This window comes from Phyllopteryx taeniolatus, chromosome 9 (genome assembly GCF_024500385.1).
Source record: "Phyllopteryx taeniolatus isolate TA_2022b chromosome 9, UOR_Ptae_1.2, whole genome shotgun sequence".
NCBI lineage: Eukaryota > Metazoa > Chordata > Actinopteri > Syngnathiformes > Syngnathidae > Phyllopteryx > Phyllopteryx taeniolatus.
In genome coordinates, this window is record NC_084510.1 from 20,178,108 (window position 1) to 20,202,406 (window position 24,299).

Here is a 24,299-nt window from a genome sequence, read left to right on the forward strand (position 1 = left end):
ATTTGCTCATGTGCAGCTCTTGCTCATGAACTTTGTGGGGGAAGACTATTGTAGTTTCTTGGACGAATTATTTAACTCGAGTAACCAACAAAAGTGAAAAAGAAGGAACTGGACTGCTCTCCACTTCAAACCAAGGGTAATCCATCGAGGCAGCGGAGGCGGCAGTGGGGACTGAAATGAGGCTAGATTCAAATTTTGCTAGCGTTTTGAAAAATTGCATACCCACCTTTAATAAACTGTAAAAACGATAATTAGTAATTGTGTTCAAGCTAAACTGACTCAGAAATCAAGCTATCCATTTACAACCCACAAAAACTTGTCTGCCCAACAAATTTCTCTCATTGTTGTCCTAACTAAGATTTTCTAAATAGCACAACAAATATTATCGACTTTTGAGTAGATTTTTTTAGTTAAGTCAGGAACCAGTGGGAAACCCCCTAACATTACTGAAGTGCGCGTGCGAACACGGTCTGAACCAGTTTGAACTCGACCAAGCGGCGAACTCACCTTCTACTGAACCTGAGCCGTGTGATGGTAGTCCGTGACAATTTCTTTACTGAAACCCCCAAGAAAACTTGACCAAACGTGGACAGTTGGATATGACCTGAACTGTTTAGACGATTACGGATTTTCGCCTAGTCTGCAGTTTGACTGTAGCATTTGAACTTTTTCTGGACAGAATCGGGAGCGGACAACCATTTTGCCCTAGCAGGTAAGCTAAGTAAGATATTTCCAGTCCTTCACTTACTTCTATGCTAAGGTTTCATTTCAAAGTATCGGCCCCGTTCGACCCCCGCAAAAAGTAATGTTTGATACTGTTAAATGTTAATCATGTCTGAAATTCCGATACAGACTTTCATCACTAAATGCCGTTATCTGAGACTAGCTTTTTTACTACCGTAGTGCCGTAGTAAAGCTTATTAGCTTATTACCCGTTTTGTCATGGGTTTAATGTTATCCTTGTGTGGAGATATGATGTTAACATTGACCAACTCCCTTCCATGTAAGCGATGCAGGTGCAGGCAGGTGTCGTCATGCAGACGCCTTCATGGGTCGGTGTATGGCAGACGTGTGCAAATTATATGACAGTGATGTAAATAAGGCTACGTTCAGACAGCAGGGTTTAACGCTCATTTAGGATTTTTTGGTGAGTTTGTTCAAATTTCCAATTAATCGAGACTTGTAAGTGATCTCCCGTTTGAACCTCATATGACCGAAAAGTGCCCCGCATGCGCAGAAGAGGACACGACGACGTCACACGCAGTTCTGATTTTGCATTGTGTATAAAGTACACCTGGTTACCATACTAATTGAAATGCTTGTTTTCCACTGAATACTCTTTAGACAGCCAACATCGTGTCCCACCGAAAGACAGCAGCACTGAGAGGCCTGCCCATTTTCTTCCGAGAAGATGCAACAAAGGTTTTTTCCTGAAGTGCTTGGTAAGTACAGAAAAAGTAAAGTTAAACTAATTCCCATGAGACGTTTTAAAGGATGAGTTCTTCCAAAATGGAAATATACACCTCCTCAGTGCAGTCCACATCATTTTATGGTGAGGATTCCAGTTCTCTATAATGCTCGCTCCCTTTTATTCTGCTGAGAATCAGCTGGGTTGTTGGTGGGTGTTCAGTAGTAGAAAATACTTTTGTACAAAACTCATCACAAGGTTGGTGGATGAAAGGTTGCTATGGTTATTGATACATTGGTCTGCATCATACTGAGTTGAGTCAAATTCTTATTCTTATTATTGTCATATTCTTATCTTTATAAATGTATACTCTTCTATTGGATCTCATTAGATTGTGCCTGCATACCTAATGTTGTGGCCGGGAAGGGTACATTCTCCCTGGCAAATTAATGGAGCATGAAAACAATTTGTCACGGTTCCACAGTGACTGACAGCAGATTAAGTGTTCTGTCAATAAAATGACAGAAAATGGTGACAAATGACGCAAAACAAGAGCATTTCCCAGACGCTCAGATGTCCTTGTATTGCTGCTGTGGTCAACGGACACTCGGCAGTCCAAAGATAGTATCGCAGAAAGATGGGGAAAAGCAGGAAATCACATTTAATAAGCTGCAAAGATGGCCAGCCTTTGTTCTACTAGAGCAAGAAAAGCTCACCAAGGACATGGTGGTGTCTTGAGGTGCTTTCACACTAACTGTTTTAGCTAATGTAAAGGACTAAAATTAAAAACAATTTGTTACAATACAGATATTCACATATCTGTAACTCTACTTACAGTAGTTATTTATATTTCTGGCAACTTTCACTTGTACTCAACAAAATTATCAAAATAAAATGTATACTTTTACTCCGGTACATTTCAGCTAGTCATCTTCGTTCCTCAATATTGCAAAATAAAATATGAAGAAATTGTTCATTGTCGCCTAGACCACGGAGCACAAAGCAAAAGAACAGTCTTGCCGGTCCATAGCGAGACACACAAGTAGGGCTGCAACTAACGTTTATTTTAAAAATCGATAAATCGGTCGATTATTTGTTTTGTAATAATCGATAAATCAGATATTTTTTATATATTGAACCCTTTATTAAAAAAACAGGACAATTCAAATGACAGGGCAGAAAAATGCACAAAAAACAGTTTGCTGCATGAACATCCCATAGTTCTTGAAGTAATATATTATGAATAATTAAAAAAAAAAAAAAACTAAATGTAAATGTCAACTAGCTTTGGCCATGGATAACAAAAAACAACAACATACAAACGTAGGCATTTTTAAAAGTAAAGTGCGCAAAATGTTTTTTTTTTTTTTTTTTTTTTAAAGGGACCTGAGGTAATGAAACAAATAAATGATAGTTATTTATTTTCTTATATTTACGCGCAGTGCCGATTTTAAAACTTACAATAATAATAATAATCATAATAATAATATTAATATTAAATATACTTTTTAAGAACCCCTGCCTTGTTTTTGAAGACCATGCTACTGTTCATCTGTTCATCCATCTACAACCCAAAATTAACATACCAATTCCACATTTTTTACTTACCTCCTCTACAAACACAAACAACCTAAACAAACATACAACAAACCTAAAACCCCACCAACCCTATACAAAAAAAAAACCCCCCTACACCATAATTATATAAATTTATTATTCCATTCAACCCATTCCAACCTATTTCCCATACACCTCTCCCCATCACACATCTAACTACATTCCCCCAACCCAAATACCCACCCTAACCCAACTACCCCCCCCTAACTCCCCCCCCAACTCAACAAAACATCCCTATCACCCAAAACACCCCCACCCCCACCCCCCCACACCCAACCAACAACACCCCACACACCCCCCCCCCCCCCCCCCCCCCCCCCCCCCCCCCAAAACAACAAAAAACCCCCCCCCCAAACACCTAACCCCCCCCCCCCCCCCACCCCCTACCCCCCCATTACAACCCCTTCCATTAAACACCCCCCCACCCCCCCCCCCCCAATCCATTACTTAATAATCCTCCACAACCCAACCCCCAACTTATATCAATAACTATCCTCTACTCCTGTTACCCCCTTTACCCATCAAGCTCGATAGAGAGACAGATAAACTAACCCCTCCCACCCCCCCCCCCCCGCCGCCCCCCCGTCCGGCCTCGGAGACCCCCCAAGTTCCAGCTGTATCTCACACTCGCCCCCCCCAACTCCCCCCACCTACGCCCCCACAGACTGATAGCTGGGATAGGCTCCAGCACACCCGCGACCCTTGTGAGGATGAAGCGGTACAGAAAATGGATGGATGGAAAATAGTTTCCATTTTGCACACTTTTCCAGACCTGGATATTTGCGTAGGAACGCTATGAAGCGCTTTTTAGGCCTCCACAATTGACACGCAAACACCTACTTGCAGGATGCCAAAGGTGCATCTCGCTTATCAGAACCGCCATTGTCCAAGTGGGAAAGGTACAGAAAGCAATTAACGCGGCGGCGGAATAATGCCAGCTCATTACCTATTATCAAAGACTGAATTAGCTCGCTGTCGACACGGCGGCCCATATGTGAAATCCTCCAGCTAGATTATTTATGCTTTTTAATTGCCAGAGCTTGTTTGACGAGTGGACGGACACACAAACAAAAAAAGGTAGCAACTTCAATGAAACATAGATGATAGATAAAAGGGAAAGGAGCTCTTTGAAAAGCATGAAATGCATTTGATTGGTGAAAAGTAGGTTATTCACAGAAAGCTCAGACGACTTTGCTCATAACCCGCTTGTCAAGCGCTCTTTGTTTATCAGTCAATCAGATTAGGAACAAAACTGCATTTGTTCTAGTGAGACTCTTCCACTGGGCTTTTTTTTGTTTTGTTTTTTAGGGGGGAGGGGCTACGCATCCACACATCCACTCTACTGCTACATATTATACTAGAACATGTCTCCATCACAGTGACAGATGAAGCTCAACGCAACAGAATTACAAGGGGGATTGGACTCGCTCTCTGATGAGACACGGCCGGCACAGGGAAAACATTTCAGCGCTGACGAGAAGCAGATGCCAGCTTTGCATGCAATTTGACGAATTTGGAGCAAGAAGACGGGTATGTTAATTGTGTCACATTATGGCCATGTTTGCATCAATCAAATATTTTATGAGGCATGCTGAAGACAACTTGAAGGAGACATGTTATATTATAACTTAAAACAGTTCCTGTGCGCCTAATAACATGTCTGTGATACGCTTTCGTCCAACTATACTAAGAATAAAAATTATAGTACTTTCCACACACCCTAATTCTTCTCTTGCTGAAATTAGCCCGTTTTAAGGGGCCGAGTCTGTCTCATGCAAGTCTGCAACTGGACACCACAGTCCAAAGCCTGCTGGGCCAATGGCAAGCATGGATTTTGTTACCATGACGACAGGGGCCCTGACAACAGCGGCTTCTACTTGCGCAAGCAGAGTACAGAATGGGAAAAAAGTATTACAATAAAAACATTTTCATTCATGGTGACAGCATTACATTTAAATTAAATTTAATGTAATTTAATTTAATTTGAACTGTGCGCACATTTTTTACGCTAAATTCAAATTTGCCCATGGTATTAATTCAACAATATGTTTAGAATCAGAATGATCTTTATTTGCCAAGTATGTCCAAAATTCTACAACTCTCAGAAATTTGTAAGACTGCAATAAAGACCGGTTTCTAATATTTTCCCCCTACCGTAAACACGGGGGCAAAAAAGTATTTAGTCAGCCACCAATTGTGCAAGTTCTCCCACTTAAAAAGATGAGAGGCCTGTAATTTATCATAGGTATAACTCACCTATGAGAGACAAAATGAGAAGGGAGGGGGGGAAACAAAAAAAATCCAGAAAATCTCATTGTCTGATTTTTAAAGATCCCCGGCCCCGCCTGTGTGGAGTTTGCATGTTCTCCCCGTGCCTGCGTGGGTTTTCTCCGGGTACTCCGGTTTCCTCCCACATCCCAAAAACATGCATTAATTGGAGACTCTAAATTGCCCGTAGGTGTGACTGTGAGTGCGAATGGTTGTTTGTTTCTATGTGCCCTGCGATTGGCTGGCAACCAGTTCAGGGTGTACCCTGCCTCCTGCCCGATGACAGCTGGGATAGGCTCCAGCACGCCCGCGACCCTAGCGAGGAGAAGCGGCTCAGAAAATGGATGGATGGATGATTTTTAAAGATTTTTTTTTAGCAAATTATGGTGGAAAATAAGTATTTGGTCACCTACAAACAAGCAAGATTTCTGGCTCTCACAGACCTGTAACTTCTTTAAGGAGCTCCTTCCTCTGTCCTCCACTTGTTACCTGTATTAATGGCCCCTGTTTGAACTCCTTATCAGTATAAAAGATGCCTGTCCATAACTTCAAACAGTCACACTCCAAACTCCACTATGGTCAAGACCAAAGAACTGTCAAAGGACACCAGAAACAAAATTGTAGAGCTGCACCAGGCTGGGAAGACTGAATCTGCAATAGGTAAGCAGCTTGGTGTGAAGAAATCAACTGTGGGAGCAATTATTAGAAAATGGAAGACATACAAGACCACTGATAATCTCCCTCGATCTGGGGCTCCATGCAAGATCTCACCCCGTGGGGTCAAAATGATCACAAGAACGGTGAGCAAAAATCCCAGAACCACACTAGTGAATGACCCGCAGAGAGCTGGGACCAAAGTAACAAAGGCTACCATCAATAACACACTACGCCGCCAGGGACTCAAACCCTGCAGTGGCAGACGTGTCCCCCTGCTTAAGCCAGTACATGTCCAGGCCCATCTGAAGTTTACTAGAGAGCATTTGGATGATCCAGAAGAAGACTGGGAGAATGTCTTCTGTTCAGATGAAACCAAAATATAACTTTTAGGTAAAACTTTTTGGCCGCTCTGACTAAATACTTTTTCGCCCCACTGTATGTACAGTACAAAGTACGTTCGCCCGCATAGTCACAATACACAGAGTTAGCTATTTGCTATTTTTTTGGGGGGGGAGCCTGTCTTCCATTATTTGCTGAAAAAGTTAACAGTTTTAGGCAATAAACCTTTTGGGCGGGGACACTTACTCGTGGGGAGCACTGTATAACTTACAGCATATTATTTCCTTTTATCGCCTCGGAAATGTGCCGTGTACTGTTTGAAAGATTAATCTGTCCCACACAAAAGCCTCCCCATTGTGATGACATTTACGCGAGGGAACACTCAGCAGGCTGTTCATTAGGAACACCTACAAAATCCAACGACATCCAATAATTCTGCCTTTAGAAAATAATAAGGAAAGAAATCTGAACATGTGGTCTTACTGCTCTTATAGTGTGTGGTGGCCTCAAGATTACCAACACAGCACACATAACATCTCCACGACCTCCAAACCTGACCATATGAATTTGTGAGGATTTGTTATCATAAATATTGATTCCGTTCAAAATTTACAATTGTCAGACTCTTTTTCAAGCAGATCGTGGACGAAAAAAAGAATCACTCTTAACACATCCCACACCACAGGATAATTAGTCAGGATAATCTTTTTGTGATATCCGACAATCCAAGGCAGGGAGGAAATGCAACTCACCTTGTTGGCTGAAGGACTGCTCAAAGACGGATTTGTAAAGGCTGCGGAAGGAGGCACTGAGATCTTCAAATTCAGAGAACATGAGCTGCTTGTCTCTGTCGGGCATGTTGTACTGGGACTGGGGCTGCTGGAGGCTCAGAGACTGGGATACGGGTTCAGGGTGACTGGACACCTGGTGGGGAGGGAGGACATTTACAAAGTTAAGAAAAAAAGTCAAAAACACAGTACCGTTAACCTCACCTATTCGCGACATGCTAGTCAAGAATTCACCTATTTGCGTTTTTTTTGTCAGTGGTACCCATTCTCTCCTATTTTTTAGCTCTTTCTGTAACATTTAGATGATGCAAAAGCCCTGGCTACTGTAATAGCAAAGTAGTCATTGGTGTCAAGGACGTATGTTGAAGTGATGCATCTTGACTGTTCTAACATGTCTGTGTATGTCAGGGAGGAGCTTTAGCCTGACTTGTTTGTAAAAGTTACAGAGAGTCTTTGCTGAAGCTAACAAATGACAAAAAGGGTTGCAAAGCAGCGACATACAAGACTGCGTCCGCACACTTCCTGTGTGTTTTTTCTCAATCAAATAATCTGTAAGCCTTTTGTTTTTAGCGGTAATTTTGGCATCAATTACAATTTTTCACAGCGGGGCTTGGTCACTATTCTTCACTAAGAGTTGGGGTTTACTGAAGTGCAAAATAAGATCATACCCAACGATTCATTTGTAAAAGTAAACAACAAGCTAAGCTAAAGTTTTGCTATATGGCGCGCAGTCCACAGGGGAAGTCGTGTACAGTGCCGACGAGCGGCGCAAAAACAATGATGAAACACGCTCATGAATTATACAAAAGCTTTCTCAAAGAAACTCGCTGCACTCATCTGGTCATGGAGGCACCAAAAGTAGCACTGCAATATTTCACAGAATTTGGGGGTTTCATGTGGATGCAAGCAAATAAAAAATAAGTTGATATCTTCAGAGCATTTGCTTCTCTCTGGCGCTAACACACAACAGTTAAATATTTTACATAAAATTCAACTGTGTTAGCAGGTACTTCCTGGTTCAGAAAGGACAACGTAAGATGACTAGACCATACCAAAAACAGTACTTAAATAATGATTCAATAAAGTTTTTCCATATAAGGTCCATTCCACCGAATCAGTGTCATTTGCATTCCGGGGGGGGGGTAAGTTGTTGAATGCATGAATAAAATGAACTGGAAAATACATTTTATATACTCCTTTGTAAGGTTACTTGTAGTCATGTACTGTATCTTGATTGTTCAACTATTGTTCTGCTGTAGTTTTTACTCCCCATGTCTGTTCTGTCTCTCTATCTGTCCCCTCAACCCTTTTCTGTCGGGCTGCTTTTTCAATAAACATCACAATATAAACAACCACAGAGGGAGTACTTGAAATTTCCCTGTTGCACAGCAAAACTGTTCCAGCATTAATTGCATACAGAGCCACCACTTCTGCAAGACCATGGAGCTGAACAGGACAGGCAACACAATTCAAAAGATTACTTTAAACTACCTTGAACAGTGGAAAATAGCATGTGTTGCCTCTACCCTCTTCTTAAAATTAGACTTTACCATGAAATATAAATAATTTAAATCTTTCAGAAATGTTAGTTTTATATATTTGTGTTACTCCTCATCCAAACTATACTTTATTTATTGTCTTTAAAAAAAAAAAAGTTTAAATGAACACTTTAGTCCCTTGATTTTCTCCCCCCTTTGAAAAAAAATTGTAAAACACATTACATCGATGTAATCGCCCAGGCCTAATTTCAACTATGACTGGGGATGTTAAAATCTCGGCACATTCTTGTTACTGAATTTACTTTTTGTATGCAATTTGTACCCATCCATCCATTTTCTGTGCTGTTTGTCCTCACAAGGGTCGCGGGAGTGCTGGAGCCTATCCCAGCTATCATCGGGCAGTAGGCGGGGTACACCCTGGACTGGTTGCCAGCCAATCGCAGGCCACATAGAAACAAACAATCATTCGAACTCACATTCACACCTACGGGCAATTTACTGTAATGTGCTTTGTGTGGTCATGCAATTACCATAAATGTAACCTCGGATTCCAAAATGTATTAATTCCGTAACCGCGTTTGTAACCCTAAACCTTCGTAAACCTGGGTAAGGTTTCTCATTGAAATGAATGGAAATACAATATATCCATTCCAGCCCCAAAACCAACTAAAACTAACTAACCATTTTTATAAGTGTGGTTAAAAATAAATAGTGCAATATAGAAATAAGTGAAAACACACTAATATAAAGAAATGACACACTAAATAAACATAATAACCGTTTATTGCTCATTAACTTTATCAAAGGATGGCAAAGGGGAGGAGAACTACATAAGAGTCTTTATCCATGCATAATAAATTGCATGGAAATTCTGATTCAGGTGTAACTTGTCTTTTTCTGTTCAGAATTTTTTTTTTTGAGTGGGACATCACATTTTCATTTAAGTTTAATTACCCTGCTGGCCGATTTGCTGCACATTTCTTTTAATAATGTTTATCACTTTTTGATTGTCTTGCTCATGCTATCTCCAGCGAGCACGTTCTCATTTGTCAGTTTAATAAGGAGCAAAAAAAAAAAAAAAAGAAACAGGAGCCTCTCTTACTTGCCTTACACAATGCAAGATGAAGCACAGCATACAAGCATGACAAGCGCTTCCTTACACTGTTTAACAGTTTCCCTTTTCTTATGAGTCATTCTGACTTTTTAGCCCTTTATTTTCTTGTTTAGCAAAAGTTACATGTGCTGACGTCGCACCAACGTATGTGTTGATTCATAAAAAACGCAGCTGCTGCTCGGATCTGTGATTGGATAAATGCAAAGGCAGAACTTCCACCAAGCGACAACATGCGTGGATAACTATTCTGACATGATTACGCCAACATTAACTGTTCGCTGTCTTTATTAAAGAGATGCTACAATTCAATAAATAACATACTGCAGATTGTATTTTTTGATGAAAATAAAATGATTTTCAGATTTTTTTTAACCACATCAATCACAAATCTAATGAGGTATTAGATTTGTTTATGGATGGTTGAGATGCAGAAGTGCAACAGTTTTCTTCCTTACGCTGCGGAGCCAACTGCTAGTTTTCGGCTTACAGCAATGCGTTATGCACGGAGCCAATGATGCTTATGTGGCGCGAGAAGCACACCATAGATTCTTCTGTTGGTCCATGCCAAGACCATTCGCAAATTGTAAAACGCGTCGTTTGTAACCTGAGGTTGATCTGTATTTGCTAATTCAATACTTAAGACTCAGTCCTGTTACTTTAAGCCTCTTACTCAAATGAGGAGTTTCAGTACAAATAAAACAATGACATAAAAAAAATATGTTGCCTGACATGGGCCAATACACATTTTAAGTAGTTCAATGTGTGTATAATCAGACTAGTTGTGAAAAAAGACAGAAATGTAAGTTTATTTGGAGAGAAAATGGCACTGATTTGGTAAAATTAATTGTACCAAAATAAATGCTTAATAACTAAGAGTTTTTAAAGATTAAATACAACTGAACTCTACTGAACTGTAAAATGCAGTGCTGTACAGTCCATGAAAGTAAAACAAAACAAAACAAATGGATTAACCAAAAATTTGAATGAATTTATAAACCTTGAACCACAAACAGACGGGGGGTTCAGTGTACTACTAACAAATGGCAATTGAAACAAGATTGTCTTTCATGCTTGGACGAGGTAACGATTACCCAAAGTGAAACAATCCGCGTCAGTGTTTGCCACCTTGCCTTACGCCCATACGCAATATCTTGAGGTCGACCGGCATCGACACGGACGCCAATGCTCAGGTGGGCGAGCGAAATGTATTTAAAAGAAAATCAATAGCAATCGCTTGTACAAATGATGTGCCGTCTTATTCAGGCAATTGAGTGGGCACCCCGTGTTATACGCTGGGTGCGAGACGGCGAGTTTGAATCAAAGGGATTCATCATCGCAAAGGGAGACTTGACCTGTGTCTACCGCCGGCAAGAGCTACACTAGGGGTTGCGTACATTTTTATTTACATTTTTTATGCTAACTTATTTCTCCTGCTGCGGCTTGGATAAGAGGTGATAATAAAGCCGGCGTGTTTACTGCGAGAGCACTCAAGCCAGCCAACCAGCCAGCACATCCATCAGGCTGAGCCGATCGATGGCTGGCGCCTAGAGCGAGGGAGCACTGGAGGACCACACCAAAGAGAGAAGGGGCATATCTGGTGGGAGGGCATCAGAAGGAGAGCGATCTCTTTGTCTGCCTTCCAGAAGCGTGCACGTACTCTTCAACACGCTTCCTGAGCTCCGCGCTCCGGAGCATGTCCGCCCCAAGCCGCGCTCTCCACCACTGGCGTCTTTGAACGCAGCCTCCCGAGGAGGCCTCCTGATCAGATGAAATGTGGGATAAAGACCACGCTCCGTGAATGCCATTGCTTCATTTGAATTTCTAAGCCACTCCCGTGGATCAAAGAGAATGTATCTGGGTTATCTAAAGGTTTAAGGCCAAATGTGAGACCTTTCTGCAGGTACTGTGATCAATTTTAAGACATCTCATTCACAAAATGTGACCACTAGGAAGTGGGCTCAATATGATATCCCAATATTTTTGTAGTATTAAGTGTTATCCAATTATTGCATTTGAGAGTTGAAAAATTCAGTGAATTTTCTAAATTGGAAACATTCCATCGTAATTAATGTGGAAAAAACGAGAACAAAACAGGAATTTACAAAATAGAAGGTAGACTCTTTAGGGAATTTCAACATACAGTGGTGCCTTGAGATCAAGTGACCCGACTTAGGAGTTTTTCAAGATATGAGCAGTTATTCGGCCGACTGTTTGCTTTGATTTGCAGGCAAACATGTGAGATACGAGCGTTGTATATTGGCTGTGAACTCAACTCAACTGACTTCACAACAAGCAGCAATTTGTCAGATAGTGAACAATTCTTCAAAAAAGAGGCTTCAAGCTGTTTATTGCCACTCCCAGTCGAAGTTTACTGTCAAATTAAACAAAACAGAGAATTACATGTGTATTCAAAACAACCACAAAACATTGCCTTAAAATCCACTAGCTTAATTCTAACACATTATGGGAAACTTCCTAGATGGGCTAATGGATAGCATGCGTGCTGCGTTGGTATAAAGCTTTTAGCAACAGATATTTAAACACAAACGGTGGAGTAACACATGTAGAGACATAATGTAACACATTTTTTTATCCTCTGCGAAGAACGATTAATACTGCCCCATCTTACTGCATCTCTTTGTCAGTATGTCTGTATACATATTGCCCGCAGGTGGCCAAGGTGTGCACACTAGAAGGAGCAGCACAACGGCCACTGAATTTAATTGAAGCAACAATGTTGAAAAAATTGGTTAATGTAACGTAAAAAAAAAAAAAAAAAAAACATTTTTGATGATTATTTTGGAGGCTGGAACGGATTAAGGGTATTTCCATTCAGTTCAATAGGGAAAAAGGATTTGAGACAAGAGTGCTTGAAGTACGAATATGGCCACAGAAAAAATGTTACTCTTATATCAAGGCATCACTGTAGTTGTTGAAAATCAACTTCAGCATAATCCTGACTAAAATGAGAAGAGAAAAGACAGGAAAATTAATTATAAAGGTACTGTAATGCCCTTGCACATGGGCAAGAAGAGCTACTGTATTTTGCATGGATGTCAAAACAATTATTTTTACGCTTTAATATGATACCTTACCCTCAATTCCCACCAATTTCCAATGGAAAATTCTCAATCTGGAATAATTCCCCATCTTAATTTTCTCCTTAGGAAATTTACTGTACACTTTCCAGAAATTTACAAATATATTTCCCCCCTTGCAACTCAACTTGCAGGAAACAATTTTGCAAAAAACTACCTAAATCTACCTTAAATATATACACCCAAAAAAAATTGATGATATGCAAGTTGTTATTATTCCTGTCATCTGGTTCAATACCATTGGAGAACAATGTGACCTTTGAGTATGGGATTTAAGGATCACTGAAGTTGTTAATCAGGTGTACAGGGAAAAGGAACCAGCCGAGATTGGCAGCTCCCGATTGGTTGCACGACAATCAAATGGATTTTAGCTTGCTCGGGACAGTTGTAGCAGTGTTATTACAAGATTAAATGTCATTTTTTAACCAAAATTAAGACCTACACCTTAGATTGGTCGACAGTCAATCGCAGGGCACAAATGGACAAACAACCATTCACAATCATATTAACACCTATTGAAATTTTTGAGTTCTCAATGAACCTACCATGCATGTTTTTTGGATTGTGTGAGGAAGCTGGAGTACGCGGAGAAAAGCCTCGCAAGCGTAGGGAGAACATGCAAAGTCCACACAGGGAGGCCAAGATTCAAACCCAGAACCTCAGAACTCTTGGGCAGATGGGATAACTACTAGTCCACCTTAAATATATTCAACAAAATTGCAAGGGAAAGAGGAAATGCTTGTTAAATTGGATAACAATGCGGTATTGTTAAGACCATTGAATATGGATTTTACAGTATGTGATTTTAAAGCATAATTAAGGTCTTCATTTTGGAAAATAATATTTTTTAAGGATCCGCATAATCATAGCGCATCACGAAGTAGCACTCAAATAATTCAAATGAAAACTTTGTTGTAGTCAGACGCTTGGGCAAGAATATAGTCACAAGATAATTTTCAATTGCACTGTCCAGTACTTAAGTATTAATTTCACACAGAAGAAAAAAAAAAGACAAAACTGTCATATATTGTTCTAGATGAGCCAAATATCATTCTGGAATCGAAACTATGGAAAACATCCATCCAGCCATTTTCTATAAAATGTTATTTAGGGGTCGTGGGTGACCAGGAATCTATCCCAACTGACTGTGGGCAAGAGAAGTAGGGTACAACCTGGACTGGTGACTAGTCAATTGTAAGGCACATACAGTGTATAACAAACAACCTTACACACTTACATTCCCACAATTTAGAGTCTTCAGTTAACCTAGGTGTATATACACCTCAAAACGGCCAGAAACCGTGAGAAACAACATTGTTAGTTGAATACCTCTGACAGTGTCAATCAAAAAGAAGCATTATTAGCTTTGTATAGAGGCTGCATTAGTTCACTGGTAAATTGGGGGGAAAAAATATGTGGGCTGCTGCATACAGAATGAGAATGGAGTTAAAGTAAAAAAAACGAGGGGTTTGGGATTGTGAGCCTGCAAATTACACCCCTCCCACTGGGACAAGGTAGGATAGGTAGTGGGACATGGCGCCATTATCATCATTAAATAATGGGGGGGGGACAACAACAGCTGAAGGACGGCTCGTATCTTGAATAAGTCTGGTCATTTGCATTGCAAGTCATCACTGTATAAGTGATCCAAGGTACATTTTCTGACATTCAGTTGTTTGTTTTTAAGCAAAGCTGGCTGTGTTGAATGAAGTTATTTTTTCATTTTAAATTTGTGTTCCTTAAATTTGCCTAGAATGAGTAAGTGACAAAAACAATGAACAATGTCTCGTTGAAAACTGCATTGGTGTCTTTTATATTAACATTTTAATTTGGACTACTGGTTTTTATTATTAGTCCACTAGATGGCGCTACATTCCCCCATCCAAGGCATGTATCAAAGTCTTTTTCCATTAACTGTTTTGTGCAAGGATTCCTTCCTCCTGAAATGATAAGTGTGTGTTGCTACTGATGTTGCATAATGATGTGTATGTGAAACGAAAACAAATTCAGAAATACAGGGTTCAAAGGGCTGAAATGGCTAAAAGACAAAAGATTACGGTATTCTCGTGGTTAACCTGTCTGCCTCACAATCGAGAGGTTCCCGGTTCCAAACCAAGCTCAGGCTTCCCTGTGTAAATGTTCTTGCATTGGTTTTCTCCACGTACTTCAACTTTCTCTCAGATTCCAAAAACCTGCATGTTTGATGTATTCAAGCCTCTAAATCATCCGTAGGTGTGAATGGTTGGTTGTCTGTGTGTGCCCTACATTTGGCTGGTGATCAGTCCAGACTGTATTCTGCCTCTTGCGCAAAGTCAGCTAGGGTAGGCTCCAACTCACCTGCGACCATGATGAGGAAAAGCACTATAGAAAATGGACAAATGGACGGCTCAATTAAAGGGGAAAAATTATGACTACATAATACTCATAGGCGGCACGGTGGATGACTGGTTAGGACATCTTCCACACAGTTCTGAGGACATGGTTTCAAATCTGGTCTCACCTGGGTGGAGTTTGCATGTTCTCCCCGTGCCTGTGTGGGTTTTCTCCAGGTATTCCGGTTTCCTCCCACATCCCAAAAACATGCATGCTAGGTTAATTGAAAAGTTCAAATTGTCCGTAGGTGTGAGTGTGAATGGTTGTTTGTTTGTTTATATGTGCCCTGCGAATGGCTGGCGACCACTTCAGGGTGTGCCCTGCCTCTCGCCCATTCAGCTGGGAGCGACCAGTTCAGTGTGTACCCCGCCTCTCGCCCATTCAGCTGGGATAGGCTCCAGCATGCCTGTGACCCCAGTGAGGATAAGCAGTTCGTAAAATGGATGGATGGATACAATACTCATAGCGTTTGGGCAGATGACAATGAGTGGGTAAAAAAAAGTGCGGATATTAGAAGGAACTCTTAGGGGTTAAGAAACATGTTTTAGTGTGTGGCGCCGTGAACATAAAAAAGTAACAGCTATTGTTCCTCTTTTCGCTGCAGCAACTACTTATTATTTAAAGGTCGATGCGCCCCTGCCAGGATTGGCATTCTTTTTCTCCACTCCAGTCAACCGCATTCTGGATCAAGTCATTTTGAAACCTGTTCCTGAAGAAAAGAAAAACAGTGCAGCCCCGTCTTACCGGCGTGTAGCTGTGCACGCTGCCCACACTGTTGAGATTGACGGAGGCCAGGCTCTGATCGGACAGGCTGTTGTTAAGGCTGCTTCTCGGACTGTCGCTCCCTTCCTGGTCCGTGTTGTACAGCGCCACCTTGAAACACACACAGAAACATTTGAGCTTTGGTACTTCACGCACAAATCATACTGTCATTTATATTATTGCTAATTGTACATTCCTATGCGATGATGGGTGTGAGGTTCACTGGGATAATCTGATGTCTGCGCGTGTATGTGTTGGAAAAGATGTCATAATAGCAGAGTACTATCACTTTTCTGTGTGTGTGTGTGTGTGTGTGTGAGGGAGAGAGAGAGGAGTGGTTCGAGTTGGATTCGGTCTCGAGACAACTGAGACATTCCCATCAGTAAAGGTCACACTGGTGCCGATGTCGGCCGCATCTGCTCACCGACCGCGAATCCGTTTGAGACAGCAGACAAAGGATTTTCAGAGTTGCTGTTGATGCTGACCTTTCAATGAGAGCAGCCGAAACCAGCCGAAGCACTTCGGCACGACAATCTTAATCATCCTCCAACAAACTTTTACACAAACTCATGCACAGCCTGTGTAAATAAAATCAGCCTTAAAAGTCGCAAAAACTGGGTCATCGTGCGTAATGTCATTTTGACAAGACTGGATCTCAGTCGGCATAAAAACATTCCCCTCTTTCACACACACAGTCCCATTATTGTTGTACAGTGAACCCATGCATATTCATGGTTCAGCATTCGCAAATTCGCCTAATCAGATTTATTTTATTTTTTCGTGTGTGGAACCCATCCCCCGTTATTTCTTTAAAAAACTTGCCTATTGTTTTTGTGCTCAGGTCAAAGCAAAAAAAAAAAAAATATATATATATATATTACTTTGTCAATGGCTTGCGGAATCTTGGTGAAATTCATTGATGGTGTTTTTTCACTATACAGTGGTGCCTTGAGACACGAGTCACCTGATGTTCATGATGTTGTCTTCCTGAAAATAGATGGTTTTGCAGATGCTAGGACTCCGCCGACGCCAGCGATATTTTCTTTATCCTGTGAACAACAACTAATACCGGTATTACTGTGGCTTACTGAGGATCTGAGACCGACTCCATGTACAGTATATCCTTATGGCTGTATTATACTGTCCCCAGGTGGTGAAGGTGAGCACACCAGAAGGAGCAGAACAATGTCCATTGAATTGAAGCAAAACAAAATGTGGCAAAAACTAATTTGAAACTGAATTCAATTAATTCTACATAATTATGATTGTCATTAATGTATGGTTTTATAAAGTACAATATTCTACAGTGCTATTTATAAAAACAAAAACACATTACAGAGTTTTGTGGTTTTTTTGGAAGGCTGGAACGGATAAATGGCATTTCCATTCATTTCACATCAAAGAGGAATTGAGAATCGAATGTTTTAAGGTACGAACATGGTCACAGTACATGTTAAACTCATATCTAAAATCACCACTACACAGTATTTAAATTTTGATGGGAAAATGCCCTTTGAAATCTTGACACAACTGGACTGGATTGTGTTTGACGTTGCAGTTCCACTGGATTAAGAAAGACCCACATATTGAGTTAGAAAATATCCGGAAAATAGCGCATGGGGTTTGTTGCTCTGAGAAAGGAATGGCAGCCATGCACTGACGTTGTTCCTTTGGATTGGTGCGAGCTGCATGTGTGTCCACCCGTGACCGAGAGCAGTATGGTGGCTTCTGCTCATCAGCGAGCGGAACAGAGCCGGCCCTGTGCTGGGTACAATGAGGCAGCAGAGGCCATAGCCTGGAGGCGAGCAGACTGGGCCGGCGGTACACTGAATCCTCTCGTGTTCCCGTTGAGCCACCAAGACCACAAGGAAAAGGCAACAGATTGCCCAGCTGACCACCACACTGGTTATAAAGCAGGCCAGCCCCATCATTATATGCTTTTAATATGCGTGCTGGTGGATAGATGGTAAAATCATGATGAAAAAAAAAAAAGATGAAGCTTAGACGTTAAATCCAACAAGGTTCAAGGAACAGAGGGAGAGGAGGATAGACAGAGGAGCTCATTAGGGGACTGTAGCCTCCCTGCGCTGAGTGTGGGCTCGGATCCAGTGTTCATTAGCGTGAAGGGAAACTCAATGAAAATCAGCCTCGGCATGCTAATCAAAAACGGGGTGCCACAAAAACAAATGTTATGCGGAGTAAACTCATAAAAGTTGCCCGCCGCAATCGCTATTTTTTTGCCACTCGCCCGTAAAGTGTGATTATTTTAAAACCTTGCCACTCTGTGGTTTTAGGCAGACCCACAGAGAATGCAACATGGACTCGCATACATGTGGTGCACACATTTCTGCATGAACAAAGGGTAAGACGCAGGGCACATACAAGTTCGTGCATGCGCTTCCATGGCGAACAATGAATCAGGGTCCACACATACTGATTTTTAACATCTTAACACACTTTGTAAACGTGAGAGACCCCACATGTGATGAGAAATGTTTTAAATATTTTCTTATAGTGTGTGGTGTACTTGAGATGAACAACACAGCACATCACACACACACGACCACAGTGAAATAGTCTCAAAACAGATGTCGCAGTACCGAGACTGACCTGCGAGAGGCAGGAGAAAGGGCAGGACTAATCTTTTATAGACATCCAACAATCGGGTCTTTGCTGACTTTGATCAAGAGGGGATGTGCCTCCCACTTCAAACAATTACAACTGTTGGCTCTGACTGTATTCCGAGCCAGTCGGGGAGGACATATAACTTGACACACACAACACCACAGTAAAATACCTCAGGATAATCATTTGGAGACTAATTAATGATCAGGCCTCCAAAATGCTCAAATTTGGCGAATAGTGGCTATGCGTGTACCCTGATTTAAATATGTGCGTTTGTCAGCCCTGACCGTTTTCCAAGCAGATTGGGAAGGAAAAATAACTAAATACCACAGGATATTCGCTTGGGTTAATCTTGCAGAGACTTCAGATAATTGGACCTTTGCTGAATTTGATCAGAAGGGACAAAATGCTAAAATTTGGCCCGATTGTTGAAATGTGTGTACCCTTTAAACATTCACGAATGTCAACTCTTGACTTTTTTCCAAGCAGATTGGGAAATACATTTTTTTTTTTTTTTTTTTTAAATCACTCACCACACCCCACATCACAGGATAATCACTAAAGATAATCTTTTGAAGACACCAGTAAATTAGACCTTTGCGGACTGTGATCGGCAGGGACGGAAAATGCATCAATTTGGGCAGATTAGCACTATGTGTGTACCCCACTTTAGCAAGCAGGCAAACAAGTCTGAGTTCTATACTTAGCAGCAAAATTTGTTATTTTCAAAAAGTATTTTACAATCCATAGCATAAAACAATGGGAAATCAAAGCTGAACTGGGTGTCTCCTGACTGCAACGACGACGGCCTAAAGAGGAAAGGGAGACAAAAAAAGGCCAAACAGACTTCCAAGCATTCCTCATTACACCTCTGTGCCCCAACTTCATCACATTCATGCGAATGTTGTCAGCCACTTCAGTAGAGGGGAAAAATGTGAGTATGAGAAAGAGAGAGAGAGAGACAAACAATAAAAAGTGGGAGTGGAATGCCCGACGGCCTGTAGAAAAGAAAAGAGAGTCTCACTGGTGCCTTCCGCATCTACCATTGGTCTCTGCGCGAAGGCGGGAATGAGGGACAGCGACTGGAATAGAAAGAGAGGGAGAGAAAAACAGAGACAGGGAATTCCTGTGGCTTGGCATGCTGTGTCGAAAGAGGCGTGGCCTGCTTGGCGCATGTTAACAGTGCTGAGACAGTGAGAAACCAGCTTTTTACATGGCTCGCGTCCATGTCTTGTCCAGTCTATGTCGCAATGGCGGGAACAAAAAAGTATTTTGTTGCCCATTTACGTTAGCTACAAACAAAAAAAACAAATAAAATACAAATTAAAAAAAGGCCCTAATAAAACAAGGAAAAAAAGTAATACAATAAGTTATTATTTGAAATTATATTATCAGTACATTAATAAATTTAAGCGTCTGCCTCACAGTTCTGAGGACCAGGGTTCAATCCCCGGCCCCGCCTGGGTGGAGTTCGCATGTTCTCCCCGTACCTGCGTGGGTTTTCTCCGGGCACTCCGGTTTCCTCCCACATCCTAAAAACATGCATGCTAGGTTAATTGACAACTCTAAATTGCCCGTAGGTGTGAATGTGAGTGCGAATGGTTGTTTGTTTATGTGTGCCCTGCGATTGGCTGGCAACCAGTTCAGGGTGTACCCCGCCTCCTCCCCGATGATAGCTGGGATAGGCTCCAGCACGCCCGCGACCCTAGTGAGGAGAAGCGGCTCAGAAAATGGATGGATGGATGGATAATAAATTTAAACTGTAAAGTGAATTCAGAGATTTGTTTCTAAATAGATTAAAGATGTTTGAAGATAACTGCTGAAAAACTAAGAACTATATAGTGTGGAGAATTGTGGAGATATCGCCCTAAACATTTTTTTCATTATTTCAGTTTTTGGGCTTGGCTAAACGACGTGATGCACTTTGGAGACCGGCATGAGTCCCCCTTCCCCGCTATATAAGAGGGCTGGGTGATAATGGGAAAAAAAAATAATCACAATTATTTTGATTTATATTTTTTTTTACCAAAACTCAACTTTAATTCACTTCAAACAAACATTAGCTATTTTAATTTATTATTTTACTTGTTACTTATGTATTTTCTATTTTAATTGATAGCAATAATAAAACAAATTAATACCTGCTGTTCCTGCTATGCATGTCTTAGCATCTTAGGGGCAGTGTGGTGCACGGAGGGAGATACATTAAGATATAAAGAGTAGAAGAAAGTTGCTACTCACGATTGAACTTTTTTTTTTTTTTTTTTACAGTTTTTCACAGATTAAGACGAGTGTATACCGGTCTGTATGAGTTCCTACAGCATTTGTGTGAATACTCATTATTTGAAGATATATCACTCCCATTAGCTGTTACTTTTAATGCAAATTTTTGTTAGCCGTTACTTCTAATGCTAATTTTTGTGACGCTGTCAATAAGGTTTTTCAATAAGCTAAAAAAAAAAAAGTCTTTTTTGTAATTAAATATACAATGTGTATAATTCTTTTTGTTGTATATATAGTTTTACAATAAACTCCAACTGAAGTGTCAATAAACAGCTTAAAGCACGCTCAGGGAGGGAAAAATAACATCATACACACCTACTACTCAAAGCAACGTACGATCTTTGATACACACACACACACACACACACACACACACAACCGTTTGGCACAATAATTTTTCTTTTATTATAATGTACTACTATACTATATAAAAACTACAATATAATTACTGCTATAAGAACTTGAGTGACTTTGTTCGAATCAGTGGTTATCCAAAGTGATTGCAAGTCACTTAGTTATTATAACTCGACCCAAGCCTGTTAGCTTGCGACCTTGATGGTGACTACCACTTGGTGGGATACATTCCAGTCACCTTGGGCTTTAAGCGGATGTATTTTCGTGGCTCAAACATGTAGTGTAAGCAAAGAAAGATGATTTCACACATCCATAGGACACATTTGAGTTCATAGAAAAAAGCTTGATTTTTCACAATTTTTAGCGAGGGTTTTCATTTGTTTTGACAACCACTACGTATAAGCGTATGTGCACTTATATACTTGGCAATTTTTTTAAATCGTTAAATTTGGGCTCAGTGTTGTAACAAAACACTCTTCTCTGTAGTGTTTAACCTATACAAGACATTTCTTTTCACTTTAAAGGGATGAAGTAAAATCTGCCAATAGTACAGAATATTTGACTTTGCAAAACCTGCACCTATTTCTTAAAACTAGTGTACAACATCGAGGGATGTCCCGATCCAACTTTTTTATTTCTGATCCGATAACAATACTGCAGCCTAGAGTTTTGCCCGATACCAGTCCGATCCGATTTCAGCAATATTATACATAATTTACCTATTTTGTAGTATGGAATGTTAGAAAAGGCTTGATCAAGTGATATTACTCAAACAGAGAACAATAATCAGAAACAATAGGTATAAGAAAATAACGACCCATTTATTATTAACCAATGGTTTCCAGAAACTGCTGTGGATCTGAGGGGCAATTTTGTGCATGAACTGCGATACACACTTGCAGTCACATAGAAAGCAGAAGAAATCACCATTGAATATTATGACTTGTTTTTCAGTTTTAAAAATATATATCAGAGACTATTGTTACTGTATATTGCCTGTTTGTATGCATTTATACAGCATTTGTGTAAGAATATTCATTATTTTGAGAGATATAAGTGGCATGAGTTCGATGCTAATTTTCGTTAGCTCGTCAATGGTGTTTTTCATTTATTGTGTTTTAGCTTTGAGCTAGCGATTTTCTGAACAAAAACGAAGAAACACACTAAGTCAGTGATGCATTTGAACATTCAATAGGTGTAATTATTTTGTTATGTCTGTTTAGTTTTGCAGTGAACCTCAACTGGAGTGTCAAGAAACAATATTAAGCAACGAACATTCACTCTTACTCCTTGCTACTATGTTAGCACCTTAGCAACCTGTTGTTGTGATCACGTGGGCTCTGCATGCCATCCGGGCGTTGCTGGATAAAAGTGCTGGAGTGGAGCATGGAATAGACTGCCTCTATAAGAGTGGTAAAATGTGACATTTTAGATCCAGTCCGATCTAATTCTTGTTGTTTTGCTGACATCGGACAGATTTCCGATCTCAAAGATTGGATCGTGACACCGCTAATAACATCTACAGAAATATAGTATGTATTTTTATATTTTTATTTTAAGCAAAACTTGACCAGTAATAAAATCTCTAACAAATTCAAAAACCTTGAGAAAAATGCTTAAGGCAAATGGAATGGGCTTACACAAAAACTGCCTGGTTAGAACAAATATCTTGGCAGACTAAGAAGAAGCATATTTTGCCCCGATTTGAATTTTTAAATCTTGGTTAGATTTGAGTTTTTGCTGTATAGTTGTCTGATGACCAGATGACTGGGAATCTTAACTGTCATGAGGGCGTCGTTAGAAGACAGATTCGGGAAAAAGTGCACATACGCTTATACGTAGTATAACAACAAATGAACACCCTCGCTAACACACTCTGCGTGCATGTGCGCACAAGTTACAACACACATTGACACTGTGGCCTTCGCCGCACAACTCGGGAGCTTAAGAGGCCCCTGTCGCGCACAGGCACACACTCACGCACACAGGATTGCATGCTTGTACACTCCTGTTTTTTTACTCTAAATTGCCCGTAGGTGTGAATGTGAGTGTGAATGGTTGTTTGTTTATATGTGCCCTGCGATTGGCTGGTGACCAGTTCAGGGTGTAACCCACCTCTCGCCCAGATAGGCTCCAGCTCACCCGCGTATGTCATGCCAGGATAAGCGGTACGGAAAATGGATGGATGGTAATGCTCGCTTGTAAATGAATAAGTGACTCTTGTAGGCTTTTTAAAAGTACTCCTGAGAGCTGCCCCCACTGGGCCCAGAGGATGAGAGCTTAAGGTTAAAAAGCCTATTTCAATTTCAGAGTGAATGGCACACTCACGGCAAAAAGCTCTCCGTCCCCGTAGCATTACTCCCGGATGTGCAAGTGGTTCTAAGCTTTTTTTTAAACGCATAAAAAGTGCAAGTCTTCCTCCCACATTCTAAAAACAACACAATGACATGGTACATTACATCGTGTCATGATATGTATATCTATTTTGTCTTCAGACCAATTGAGGGCTGGCAATCGACTTCCCCATACATCCCACCATTCACATCTTCAACAAAATCAGCCCTTATGCAGAAGGTTTGTCAACATCAGGCTAGATTCTCATTGTCTCTGCTCATTTTGAGGTGTACAATAAACATGGCTAGCCAATGACGTCTGCTAGCCAGAAACTGAGCTGCACAGTGTTCGTTTATAAGGCATGTGGCTAGAGTGTGAGGCAGATACACTTCTTGTCCCTTACTGAATATTATTAGAGTTCGGTGTGGGAACACTAATAATCACCCCATTATATTGCATAATTGCCCTTGGATTTTATTATCATTTATATTTAGGGCTAAAAATTATTACTCAAATAACACAAATAATTCAATTAAAAATCAAGTCAAAGCAAAATCACTGCCTCAAACATAAGCAGAGATAATTTTTTTCCACATGGACTAATGTTACCGCAAACTCACACACCACTCTGTGTAGAAAAAGAAATGTGGCGCCCCGGTGGAAAAAGTGCTTAAAACAGAGGACGCCCACATTTACAAAACCATTTCACACTTGGAGATGTCAAAAAAAAAAAATGCAATGAGTCTACTGAAAATCAGAACTAACTAACGTAACAGAGCA

The 24,299-nt window shown here is 40.6% G+C and overlaps 1 protein-coding gene across 3 annotated transcripts in view; it reads right to left on the reverse strand.

Moving 5' to 3' along the window:
• foxj3 (forkhead box J3) overlaps positions 1-24,299 on the reverse strand; it is a 168,489-nt gene that overhangs the window by 13,782 nt on the left and 130,408 nt on the right. For all 3 annotated transcript variants that reach the window (XM_061786217.1, XM_061786214.1, XM_061786216.1), the window contains 2 exons: positions 15,906-16,034; positions 7,042-7,213 (listed from right to left, as the gene is read on the reverse strand). In XM_061786217.1, the coding sequence (XP_061642201.1) occupies positions 7,042-7,213; positions 15,906-16,034 (301 nt within the window). The remainder of the gene's footprint in view (positions 1-7,041; positions 7,214-15,905; positions 16,035-24,299) is intronic.